The sequence below is a fragment of the Haliotis asinina genome, chromosome 5 (genome assembly GCF_037392515.1).
Source record: "Haliotis asinina isolate JCU_RB_2024 chromosome 5, JCU_Hal_asi_v2, whole genome shotgun sequence".
Taxonomy (NCBI): Eukaryota; Metazoa; Mollusca; class Gastropoda; order Lepetellida; family Haliotidae; genus Haliotis; species Haliotis asinina.
In genome coordinates this window covers 10,861,324-10,874,954 of record NC_090284.1, presented here as the reverse complement: position 1 = coordinate 10,874,954, position 13,631 = coordinate 10,861,324, and the positions used below count along the sequence as shown (strand labels likewise).

At 38.7% G+C, this 13,631-nt stretch overlaps 1 protein-coding gene across 1 annotated transcript; it reads right to left on the bottom strand.

Annotated features, from left to right (window-relative positions):
- Positions 1-1,245: 1,245 nt before the first annotated feature.
- LOC137284492 (programmed cell death protein 6-like) lies at positions 1,246-13,297 on the bottom strand. Its single transcript, XM_067816316.1, has 7 exons — positions 13,148-13,297; positions 11,707-12,021; positions 10,557-10,684; positions 9,820-9,894; positions 9,221-9,295; positions 7,657-7,825; positions 1,246-5,299 (listed from the first exon to the last, which is right to left on the bottom strand). Exons 1-7 carry the CDS (start codon positions 13,178-13,180, stop codon positions 5,255-5,257), a joined length of 840 nt encoding a protein of 279 aa, XP_067672417.1. The 5' UTR covers positions 13,181-13,297; the 3' UTR covers positions 1,246-5,254.
- Positions 13,298-13,631: the final 334 nt, after the last annotated feature.

Sequence of the window (13,631 nt, the reverse complement as noted above, 5' to 3'; positions counted from 1 at the left end):
TCACAGACCTAGAACAACTTGGTTATGACGTTCCATTTCAAGACACTGACACGTTTGTTTGATAAAAATCAAAGATAATCGTCGGATTCATTGACAGAGTGTCTTCAGTGCCATGAACACAATTTTAAGAGTCCCGCTCCTCATACATTCCGTAAAATGTGCTGAATTCACACGTTTCATAGACAGACTACCGACTACCATCAAGTACCTTGTTTCATGTCCACATTCTAATGTGTGGACATGTTTGTGAACAATGAGTATTAAGCAACTTGCGGGGAGATTTGTTGCCATTTCACGGTAGAAGTCACTGGTCTATGATTGAAGTTTAAAAATCTCATAAGGGTGTATGAAATTTGTCCCCACAGTTTAAACGCGACATAGGAACCCCTTCGCAAGAAACGATACACGACACTCCACCTTAATTACTATAAATCTGACACACATATCTAAAGGGCCATGGTCTTAAACGTCAACAGCAGTTGTCTAAAACCATGTCAAACAGACAGACAATTCTAGGCCAACAGGTTTTCTGTGGAAAAGGTATCTTAAACGAAAACAGCTTGCAGAACTGTTAGCGACGTAAGGAGGCGTGTCAATATTGGCTACTTCAAGACTTGGAATAGTTAAAGGTGGCTTTACTACCCATTACATGTAATCTGATTCAATATGACTCAAGTAACAAACAACATGTGACATAAGAAAGTAAATCTAAATAACACCGGAGATCTTAAATGTGCGGTTGGATGAAGAGCCAACAACCTCATGACTAGCAGCGTGACCACCACATCCTCTGGAGTAGAATGTTATAGTGATCTGACAAGCATCACCCACGCTACTTGGATGGTGTTCGTATTTAAAGTCTGGGCCCCCTTTCACAAGGCGATCGTGACGTTAGGACTGTCACAACTCCTATGGTTTAACATTACTAGCATATTTACGACAGTCGTAGTGTCGTTAGCTTTGTGAAATGAGACCCTGGGCGTAGTAACCAGCATGACCTCTATATGGAAGATTTTACGTGCGCACCACTCAACATGCCAATGCGTGCATTTTTCGTGCGGTAACGGTGGAGTTGCATTTTATTACCAACATAGTTGAACATCGTGGACAACCATCAGCCAGTTCTGGTAGGGTTAAGGAATACCACACCACTCTACACAATATCATGCAGGACTGCTTTCCATGGTAAACCCTTAGGGCAACAATCCAACTGTCCACAAATGATACACATCTACAAATGTGGTATGAAATTATTGGTTTAATCTCAATATAATGAGAAGATAGAGAGCTTGTATTTATACATCATCACCAACAGTTAATTTGAAAAAAAAACCAAGAACATTTGATGTTTGTGATACATCACAAATGACATAAGGTGTAATTAGCCACAAAAACTTGTGAGATAATCTGTCAGAGAACAATCTCATTTTAAGAATAAGATCACTCATATTTCACTTTTCATCATGGATGGATGTGATGCTTTGACTATCTAAAATGTTTTCTTACTTTTTCAGTTTTTAGTTGGAGTCCGCTCGTTATTACCACCAAACATACTGTACAATAACAGTAGTGATTGGGGCAGTCTACCTGTCTACAATATGTTGCTTTCTAATCTCATTTCTACCAACAAGCATGTTTCTGTACAGCCCAAACATAATCCTTGTAAATTCTCTGATCAGTAATCTCACTAACTGTTTCATCACGTGTGCTAAATTAACATGTTTTCCACTTGATGAACAATAAGTAAACCACTATCATACCTGTTCTAAAAACAAATAAAAAACACACATACATCGTCAGCTCTGTGCTGTTTTTCTGGTTTAAATTGATAATACAGTTGATGGAGAAGAACTTTTCAGTACAAGAAGGACGAGTGGACATGCTTGTATAAACATGATGACTTGGAAGACATACAACCCAGAAACAACTCTGATGATGACATGACAACACTTGGTAATGGACAACTGGTTATCACATATACATATAATGGCGAGGAATCAATGTGACTACACACATCAAGCTGCTGTGGAGGTATATGATATGAGAAGAGAAGGTTCGGAATGGTTGTAGTAGAGAGACAGTAACATCATCCTTCACATCTACTAAACAAAGTACTCGTATAGCTAGGACTATCGTAGAATATGTAGAAGTGAAAGAGTTACAGTCAACTTAGCACTAACAGTTGTGGCAACTGGCACTGGTTCTTGGTCCGAGAAGGTTGCAACCAGTACTAATATGGTCAATACATCAATAATGGGTCTCCCACCTGTGATGAACATAGCATTAAGATCACTTTGTGGAGCGGCCATGTTGTTTGCCATATGAAACCTGTTACTAACATAGATTGTAGAAAGTTGTCAGTAACAGAACGCAACCAATACATAATCAATACATAAGTAATATTCATGTATGAACACACTGGCCTCGAAAGACTAAACACATCAAAAAGAATGATTAAAACCAAGCTTCATTGTTAATACCTTTCTGGTAACTAACACTGGGTCCAGTCATATTTATGCTCTAATAGTTTCACAGCGACAGAAGACTCATTTTTAAAGCACATGAGGAAATGAATATTGGTCCCAGCATGACAAACCAAGTTTTTAATCATTTGGTTAAATCAATTAGTCTCAACATGATTATTAAACTTTTGGGCATCCATCAACAGAGATGCTAACCCAAGCATGAATTATGAAGAACCATGTAACCATGGTGATAGGAATTTTCGATTTATTGTAACTTGTTGAATCTGGCATTCTACACTGATGTTTTCAACACAAGATCTACTGACAGATTGATCTAGACATTTGATTCAGTTAACAAAACACATTACTTCTGGAATAACGGAAACTGGAAATGAAAGTATATCCTCCCATTCGTATGTTTACCTACATTAAAAACAATCAAAATACAAGAAGAAAGTGATCCTGTAACTTGTTCTTGAAATAATAGGTCTGCAGATTGATACTGAACAATTACTACAAAGTACATGTAAAGCTACTTACACCTAAGAAATGGTACAAATACCAAGAAGCCAAACCAATACTATTCTGAAACAAAAGAACTGGTTACATACTTTCAAGCAACACAACACAAAACCCGGCACGAGAAGTATATTTGATGTGTAGAGAGTTAAATATATCCGATGTACAATGAACATAATAAAAGTATAACCCATAGGTCGGCTATAAAACTATAAAATTAGCTTATATCTGTATATGTCTTTGGTATAACAGTCTGTGTTGAATTCAATATAACATATCCCCAATGAATTCATTAAATCCAAGACACATTAACTAATTCGGCATAAATCAACATTTACAGCCACTATGGGACAGTCAGAAAATGTTTGACAATATCTATTATGTACTGATATTTAGAGTAAATAAATCACAAGATTAGGTCATGTTATGACAGCATTTCTAACACTTCCAGACTAAAATCCTTGACAAATAAAATACCTCATAGGTAATTGTGTGAGTCTGGCTTAATGCAGGTGTAAACAGTATTTCAGCTACATCAAAGTAGGTCTGTTTCATGTGGGATCAAAGCCTGGAGTGATGCAGGTGTTGCTAAGGCCTACATGTGTCTGGTGCTGGAAAAGCAGAAAACATATTTTTGGTTAATCTAGGATCCTATCCTGGATCATAGGTTCATGGCAAGCCAAGGGAAGCAACTCTTCATTGAATTGCTGTGGCCCAAATTGATGCATTGTCTATGAAACTATTACATGAAATCTCATTTAATAGCAAAATAGTTAAAAAAAGGGCTTAGTGTGACTCACTAGCTGCTGGTCCTGTCCGATGGCACCGAACCCAACATATGACTGCCAACATTGTCTTTTGGATACTGACTTGGTTCCTTTTCATTATTACATGCAGTTGGTATACAGATTCAAAATCACAAAAGTGCTGGTGAAGCCGATCAAAGATTTCAGGCTAAAATAAGACTGATAAGTGAAGGGAGGTAACTCTTGTGGTTGTCTTTATTGTAAACACTAAATGACTTTCATTTGAATATCTTAAATTAAAATATATGGACATTATATGACTCTTCAAATTGACATTTTGAAATTTATTCAAAACTTTACTGATACTTAACCATGTCACAAGTATAAACAAAAGGGAGCTAAATGATACAACATTAAGACAAAACATGCATCCTGCTTGCATTTATTCCCATAACAACAAGTCTAAATAGCTTTCTAATTAAAATAAGATATAGTTTTAGTACATAGAGGTACAAAACAATATGTGCTTTTTTACAAAGATCAGACAACTTAATGTACATCTTATATAAGTGTAATTCACACATAAAAGAACCAAAGAGGGTATCTGCATACAATGGCAGCCACACCCCCCTGAATGTGTCAACACCAACAGGCATCAGCTGTTCATTACTTGAGGTCTACACAGATGCTGGATTGTTGATCACCTGATTTTATATTCAGACACACTCACATACATATATATATATATTTATATACCACTCAAAAGACGTTAAAGAATAACAGACTGACTATAGTAATATGAAGGAATTGGGTGTTTTTTTAACTTGAGTAGTATACCATCAGGCATGTGTGCCAGGTTATCTATGACGGTCCATGTACACGTCTGCAACACTGTCTTCATACCTTAGCCTGTTGGTCAAGTACAAGGAGGGAAGGAAGTGATGAGTGACTATAGTTTTACGCCACTTTGTGCAGTATTCCAGATATTAGGGCACAGGATAGCAGAAATGGTTTTCACATGTTGTACCCATGTGGGAAATCATGTTATTTACAACAGGCGTGTACCCAGTGTCACACACGGTATTGACAAACCAGCCCAGCATTCATCCTGACGGAGTTAGCCTAGTGTAGCTACACAGATAATATAACAAATTGCTTCTTTTCTCAGCAGGTAGGTGGCACAAAGTCTTTAGTTATTGCATTTGGCATAGGGAATCATACACAAGTTCTAGTGCAACAAACCGCCCTGCTCTAAAAGCACTACTTTTAAAACCACTGGTCGTAATGGAATTCTTACAAAAATATGAATCAACTGTTGGATCTCCAAAAAAGATTTGGAAATATTGGTTGATGATGTGTGTTCTTTAATTTTCCCTGTGAACAGGACTTCTTTGTTTTCAATCGAGTTGAGCAATGTTGGCAACTATGTCCATCACTGACATGGATGGTTGACTTCTTGTAGGGCAGCGACCATGACATCAGCCATGTCTTGTGCATTTTGAGCAATTCACAGACCCGTCGGGATTAATTCAGTCTCAACAGTGTGTTGTCCAGCACCATTTCCAAGAACTGAAAATAAGTGAGTGATAATCAACATGACTGAAGGAGCGAGGAAGGATTAAGCTACAGGGTTCAGTGAAAGAAAACATTGTTTCATCAGTTATATGTTGTTAACATACTAGTGATTTTTTTCTTGTTCAGTTTTACGCTGCACTTGGCAATATTCCAGTTATATTGCAGCGGTCTTTAAATAATCAAGTCTGGACCAGACAATCCAGTGATCAACCGCATGAGTATCGATCTGCGCAATTGGGAACCGATGACACGTGTCAACCAAGTCAGCAAGTCTGACCACCTGATCCCACTAGTTGCCTCTTATGACAAGCATAGTCACCTTTATGGTAAGCATGGGTTTCTGAAGGCCTATTCTACTGTGGGACCTTCATGGGTATTATATAATAATGAGAACAAGCTACATATATTTTCAAAAGTACATATAGTAGAAAAAATGAAGGAAATATCTCTGATTAACTAAAACACTACACCACAGTGGACTCGGGGTATATCAGTGTCTCTGCTTATGGGACAGGAATGCCAACATCCAGGAATTTACAATTTGGCTACCCCCCCAAGGATAGGTAGGATGCAGGGAGCTACTGCACCATGTTATCACTGTCAAGGCTTATAGATGTTCTTGGGTAATTTCTATCCCTGGTACCAACAAGCCATGGACCATGATCAGCCCCAACTGGGAATTAAAGCCCACAATCAAGGAGTCTAGACATAATGAGTAAGGGATGCAATTCCTCATTGTATATTGAGATGCCTTAGACAACTGAGAGCCAGGGTATTTGAAGTACCACCACTGCATGACTAAGAACAGAGAAAACAAATACCACCAGCAGTCTGCAGCATGAGCAACAACAAGTCCCCTGATCACTATCCTGTAAATACTGCCCACGTTAAGTTCCAGATGAGAAATATATTATAGGATATTTTATATTTATCATAGGATATTTATATAGCACACATATCCATGCAAATATTGCTTGCTCAAGGCGCGGGTATTTGTTTCCTTCGATCATTGGATGTCTGTCTCAGCATCACATTGTATTATCAATCTCAACTCCCTAGGGAGTATACAAATCTTGCTGCCACTAGGCGCACCAAGTTTATTGTAGCTCTCTCATCCTAACGAGGTACCCAATTCACAGCTGGGTGGACTGGGACACATAGTCACAGTACTTTGTCCAAGTTTACTGCACGTTGCTGTACCCACAACTAGTGGTATGCACGTTCTCATGTAGCCACCATCTGGTCATCTACCAACGGATTCATGGGTTCTTTTAGGTGCACAGGGTTGTGTACTGCACACTAAGGGTTGTGAAAACACAGAAAGAGTCTACACACAAAGTTGACTCCAAGGTTTTTACATCCGGTCACAGGTGGGCTCGATTCCAACACCTCAACCTTGCTGGACCACTAGCCTGGCATTTTAGCCCCACGTTAAGTTCCAGATGAGAAATCAATCACCAGCAACCCATGCTTCTAAAGAGAGTGAGTGAGTGAGTATGTTTTGACACAGCTTCTTATTCCAGCAAAATCACACCAGTAATGAGCTGTGCTCACTGTACCCATGTTGGGAATCAAACCCAGGTCTTCAGCATGACTAGTTAACGCTTGAACCACAAGGCTACCCCACCACCCCTGCATGTCTTAGAGACCATTAACACAACAGATGGTCAAAGTTACTGATTATGTGAATTTATTACATACCCATGTAACCTTAGGATAGTAACACAGGGGTGCAATACAGTTGACATCGTCAAATTGAGTACTGCACCCCAGATTCCACATTGATCCCCTGTCAGTTCTACTGTCTCAAAAGCTCATTAAAACAGAATAATGCAAAACAAGAAGGTACGTAATAAATGTCGAACAGCCAACTGTGGCACCACTTGCGATCCCTTGACTATGACACTACAACACACGAGGAACCGACAGGCCTCCTGGAATAGATTTTGAGATCTCCTCTGCCATGACTGGCTGTTCCGTTTCTGCAGTTTTACATCACCACGACAGATAACAACTTTTGTATTGTCAACAATGATAGTTTCTTAAACAACCCTTTTGGTGGAGTCCAGAAAATGTTCAAATATCAGAAAGTTGTTGGGTATTAGCAAATGATAAACATGTGTACTATTTACATTTATGTGGCCATTTGGTACAATGACAAAATTTGCAATTCATCGGCCCGTTTCTGAATCAAACGGACTGTGGCGCATTTGAAATTTGGACAAAATTTGTCAAACAGAATGAAAAAATAACATGGACATGCAAGTCTAGGGATAAACCTAAATGGCGCTGAGGGTTCTGTGGCTCAACTTCGAAGTAATGATGAACCCGAAAACAACAGAGGTACTTACTTCCTCATAATTGATGTTGATAATTCCTTGTTGTTGTGTATCCTTCACTCTAAATTTATCTGTCAATGTTTTCAACATCACACACGTTTGAATGAAATCATCAAAGTTTATGCTTCGAACTCCTCTTCTGTCAAAAACACGAATAACCATATCACAGAAATTTGGGGACCTGAAACAGCATAAAATGACATCAGTAAATCGTAAAGTAAGTGTCGGACATATCTGGAGGGGCTTTTTGTAACCTCATGGCTTTTTTCCTGATAATTTATACTGTCAGGACCATAAGACTCGGCAAACCAAGACAAAAAGTACTGTCTGCCTCTTATAGGGCCGTTTCCTATTCTCGCGGTAAACACATTTTCTGCCGAGATCACCGATGAGTCATACTAGCAGTTGTTAACATTATGACCGGTAACTAGGAAGTGGCCAAAGTCTGTGAATTTGCAAAATTTTGCAATGTAACAAATATTCGTGAGTTTTAACCAACTTTGAAAAATCGTAACTTTTCCCTGCCCTTTCCAGTAAGATTCCCCTTCCTCACACCTAATAACGTTACTTTCTCGTAATGCCATGAGAATGGGAGATGCCTTGAAAAGTCAGCGGCGGACGACCATGTTTTTCACCGAGCTCAAGTGTGATAATACACCTGATGGATCAAGCAGTTGATAGATGCAGATGTTAGAGAGGGAATCTCTTCATTTAAAAACAACAAGCATACATACCAAAAGAACTGTTTGCATTACTTTTTCAGCCGATATCCTTAAGTACCGCGAGAATAGGAGACACGACGTATACCAGGAAGACCCCATGAAGATCATGGTCAGAATTAGTTTTCAGGGAAGCATGACTATCATAACAGGAAACTAGTTGTATCAGGAGGTCACCATACTGTCATGGCTGACACATGTCATTGTACCCCAATTGCCATGGATCGATGCTCATGACGCTGATTACTGACTTGGTTGACACCTGTCATTGTATCCCAGTTGCATGGTTCGATGCTCAAGATGTTGATTCCTCACTTGTCTGGTGCAAGCTGTATTATTTTCAGACTGCTGCCATATAGCTTGAATATTGCTGAGTGCAGCATTGACTAACAAACATCCACACTTACCAGGAAGAGACAAGAAGAAGACACATTCATCAATATCCCCTGCATTAAGTCAAATTTCAGTCTAAGTCCCACTTGTTGCCATAGAAATGCAAAAAATACTTCACTAAGAATACCCAAACTACCAAAAGGCACTAATACACCACCAGATCTATCTATGTGCCAAGTTTGGTGCAGAAATATTGAACAGATTTAAAGTTCTGTCCTTGAAAAGATAAATGTGCACGGACAGACAGATGCATGGACGGACAGATGGACTGGGCATATTTTAATACCCCCCTGCAAAATGTGGGGGATAACTAGTTCATCAGCTAAACAAAGCTTCCTCCCTTAAACCTGCCTATCAGATGCTCTCTATATTTTGATATGCTACTTCAAAGAACATGCAAAACATTTGATTTTTAAAATTCCATATAACCTGTAATGGCCATGATGACACCAGAAGATACTCACAAATTATAACCAAATGTGCGGAAAGCATTATTTAACTCCTGGGCATCGATGTTCCCAGACCGATCTGTGTCGAAGCTGGAAAGAAAGCATTCTATATTTAGTATATATAAGAGTTTATTTTCTGCAGGTTAAGCAAGCCGGGTTGAAACCATTCACCAAAGTATCTATGCATAGTAATGTTTTAGTGTCTTAGGTAAACACAAAAGTAACATATGTGACACTATTTCAAGCTATGGGTCTAAACCAAACAAACAGTTACAACGTTTGGTTATTTACTTGAACCTACTTTTGATATTTATGCTTTCTGTGTTAATCTAACTACATATAGCAATAGTACTGTTGAAATATGTGAAAAGACAGAGTATAAATATACAACACAACAGTCTTTAAAACCAAAAGCAAACATTGGCATTCTTGTGGATGCATTATGATCATAACTTGATTCGTCGATCCCCTTCATGTCATGCTCTTGATTGGTTGATTAATAACATATCATATCATTGGTGAGTTACAGATGTGTGTTTGTGGATCACAGACAGCGTGTTGAACCATTATCATTTACAATATGTTTTTTTCTGAACACAAAAATAACGACATACCCATCAAAACAACTCTTCCAGTCTTGAATATATTTCCACAACGCTGAAAATTCACCAACATCTATTGTGCCACTTCTGAAACCGAGATGAACATGTGGGTCAATGCAGAAATCATCATGGTTTATTTTCAACCGTTAATCAGAAGGCAGCGTGACCTTACAGGTTGTGGATACCTTAATAGGGAACTATGATCATTATATTTGATCAAAGTCAATGAATAAATGTTTCATCACTGATTCATAAAATTTTGATTGAAATCTTGCTCGGTTCCTATGTACAAAAGGTATTGCAAGAACAGTTTGAGCTACTTGAGTTTTTTATTCAGATCATCATGCGATCATGGCATGTTCAAAGAAATACAAAACAAAAACATTTATACTATTGGTACCATTGATAAACGAATAAGTATACAAACCAGCAATTGAGGCCAATCTGGGACTTAAACTATTACCAGTTCTATGTATGACATATGGCCAGGGATGAAGTGAGTGATTTTAGTTTTACGCCGCTTTTATCAATATTCCGGCAATATCTACACATTATCTAGGTGCAGGAACACCAGTAATGGGCTTTACAAATTGTATCCATGTGGGGAATCAAACCCAGGTCTTCAGCATGGTAAGCAAACGCTTTGACGTCTAGGCTACCCATCCCCCCCATAGAGATGCAGTGATGTGCAGTGCTTTGGGTTACTGCTCTCCCTATGCCCAATGTGTCACTAGTGACCCCAGTACTACCTGTCTTTGTCAAACATTCCTATCATAAGTCTGCATGTTTCGTTGTTGAAGGGTGACCAGTTGCCATTCATCAGTGCTTGTTGAAGTTCTGTGGAGTTGATGGTGCCAGATCTGTCCTGGTCCACTGCCTGAGAAAACACAGACATATGGAATGTAGTCTACAGATACTGTAACACCACATTCTGGAAATCAGTCAGTATTCATCACTGGTAGACCCATAATGTCAGCACCCTATCACAACAATGAGATAACCACACTATCAAATAACTAAAAAACATTTATAGTCCATATTTCATATTATTTGCTGCATTTCCAAATAGCATATTCTCAACAAGCTTAAACATGTTCAACATGTGACTAATAATATTTGACTTCAACAAAATTCTACCAGGGAATTAACAGCTGATAAATAACATATTGAAAAGTGTAGTGGTGTTCCAGTTAATTGAAATAATCGAAGACTTGTCACAGAGAACAAACAACCAAACAATCGATCACGTTTTCTCACAATCGAACATAACAATTTTAGAACTGTTTCTATAGTCTTAGAAACACTTGCAAATGGAACATATCTTCAATGTTGTAAGGGCCTGAAAACGTGTTTATTTCTTAAGAAACTCACTTCACTAACTGAAAACTCATGACTGAATATTTCTTTAAGACTCCAGAAAGTTTATGTCCAAGATATATCAGTCATCACTTCAAAGTAGCAATATGCATTATATTATGCCTATCTGCAATAACAAGCTGGATAGAAAAATCTGAAAAATGACCCTAACCAATTTTTTCAATGACTGTTTTTTGGTAATGAAGCAATCACCAATTGTGAGATTTCAACCTATTCCCATCACTAGAAAACAGTAACATATTAGACACAGGATTTTTCGCAACACAGCACTGTGTGTCCTGCAGACACAATTATACAGAACAGAAGCTGAAAATTAAATATATTGCATCCATTGAGAGAAATTCTTGAAAAGAAATGTATGAAACTTGAAATTAAGGTATATATTTTATCTTACTGCTAAGTACACTACATCTTTACAACACAAAATCTTTATATTTCTTGTTAGGACCCTTGCAATTATATTTGGGAGGTCCTCTGGATCTGAAGGTTAGTAAATAAATCTATTGATAAATGACATCCTACCTGAAACCAGCCCCACATTTCCGGACTTATTCCTGGGGGTGGGGCAGGTGCCCCATATCCCCCAGCATAGCCTGCTGTCTGAGGGGCTCCATACCCTTGTGGGGCCCCATATGATGGGGGAGCTCCACCAGGCCTTTGCTGGAAACCTCCATACTGTTGGCCATACTGTTGTTGCTGACCATACTGTTGCTGTGGTTGGCCATATTGCTGTTGAGGAGGTTGGCCATAAGACTGACTGTACTGTCCAGGCTGGCCATACTGCGGACGTTGTTGAGGTTGCTGCTGGTAATATCCAGCCCCAGTGCCATAGCCTCCCTTGAATAATGCATACTTTGATCAAAATACAAATAAAAATGAACTGTTCGTAAAACATATGCAAACACATTCATGTCATTGCCCTGCAGTGAAAGATTCTCTTACAAATGGTTTTAAGGTAATAATTGAATCATGTTTGTCTGACCAAGGGAAACTAACTATGAATGCATTATTTACACTCTTGGCCAGGGACATGGTTAACAAAAATATGCTGGTCAGGTTCAAACATATCAACCAACAATATGTCTGACCACTTATTTAGACCATGTTTAAAACATGAAGCAACACATAATTTGAACAGAAAACAGAAGACTAAACTGTTTCCACTGTGACTGAAAACGAGAATGTTTCAAAATTACAAATGAATGATTGAGTTTAGTTTTACACCTCATGTAGCAATATTTCAGCTATTTGGCAGCAGTCTGTAAATAATCAAGTCTTGACCCAGAGACCATATACCGGTATATGGTCTCTGCTTGACCAGACAATTCAGTGATCACCAGCATGAGCATCGATCTGGAACTGGGAACCGATAATGCCAGCACATCTGACCACCTGATCTCGTTAGTTGTCTCTGTCCACAACTAAAGGCCAATGTTCTAACCTTCATGGGTAAGGCTACAAATGAGCATGAACTTTTTCAAAAGAGTTTATCAGACTGACATAACAAAAGTGAATCTGTTGCTGTTGACATTGGATGATGGTGGTCTTCAGCAGTAATCATGGTAATTACTTGGTGCTGATAAACACTTATTTACAATGTGACAGAACTAAATGTATTTTCAAACTCATATTTACTCTTACACCTCAGCGGGAATCTTGTATGGGTGTAGCTGATTTCGTGATAAATGTTATCAGACATATCTGACGGTTTAAAAACAGGTCTTTTGTTAGAAATAGGAAAATGGGAAAATATATACCAAGACATTATTATCCATTAACTAGCCTGAGAACTTCGCTTGACAGTTACAGTGTAAAGTAAACAGAAATCAAGCAGCTGAGTAGCCTTGGCAAGAACACGACGTTTAGCTAGCTGAACTAGCACTTGACTTGATTCATAGAGTAGACAAGGTCCAAGACCATAAGAAACTTGCCAGCAAGAACATCAACATATTACGGTACTTACATATCCTTGCTGCGGTGGACCTCCCCAAGACATACTTGCTACAAGCCTAATCAAAGTAACGCTGACCAGATAATGACACACACGTCAATGTTTGTTGCAACACTCAGGTCACTTGACTATGACAAGCGCCATTACTAGGGGAACTAACTCGCGTGAAACCGAACTTGTATACCACTAATAAAATGGTATATTTTCACCAAAAGTTCGTGAGTATGGTTTTACGCCACCGTTCGCAATATTCAAGCAATAGGACGACGGGGCACAACAAAACATGGGTTTCACACATCGAACCCGGATCTTCGGTGTCACGAGCGGACATTTTCAACATCCTAAAATAACGACCCAGTTGGTCAATTCAGTATACTGACGTTAACATTATGCGGATATTCTCAAACAATTTTGGCGGCGTGAGACCTTGAAATGTCTGCAAAACGGCTTCACGGCACCCAGAAGGTCTCAACACTTCATCCCTGTGTAGCGGCCA

Coding starts and splice junctions, on each gene's coding strand:
- LOC137284492 (XM_067816316.1), bottom strand. CDS start 13,180: ATGTCTTGGGGAGGTCCACCGCAGCAAGGATAT. Junction 9,296..9,819: donor TGGAAGAGTTGTTTTGATGG/GTATGTCGTTAT, acceptor CTTTCTTTCCAG/CTTCGACACAGATCGGTCTG. Junction 7,826..9,220: donor CGCACATTTGGTTATAATTT/GTGAGTATCTTC, acceptor ATGCTGTTTCAG/GTCCCCAAATTTCTGTGATA.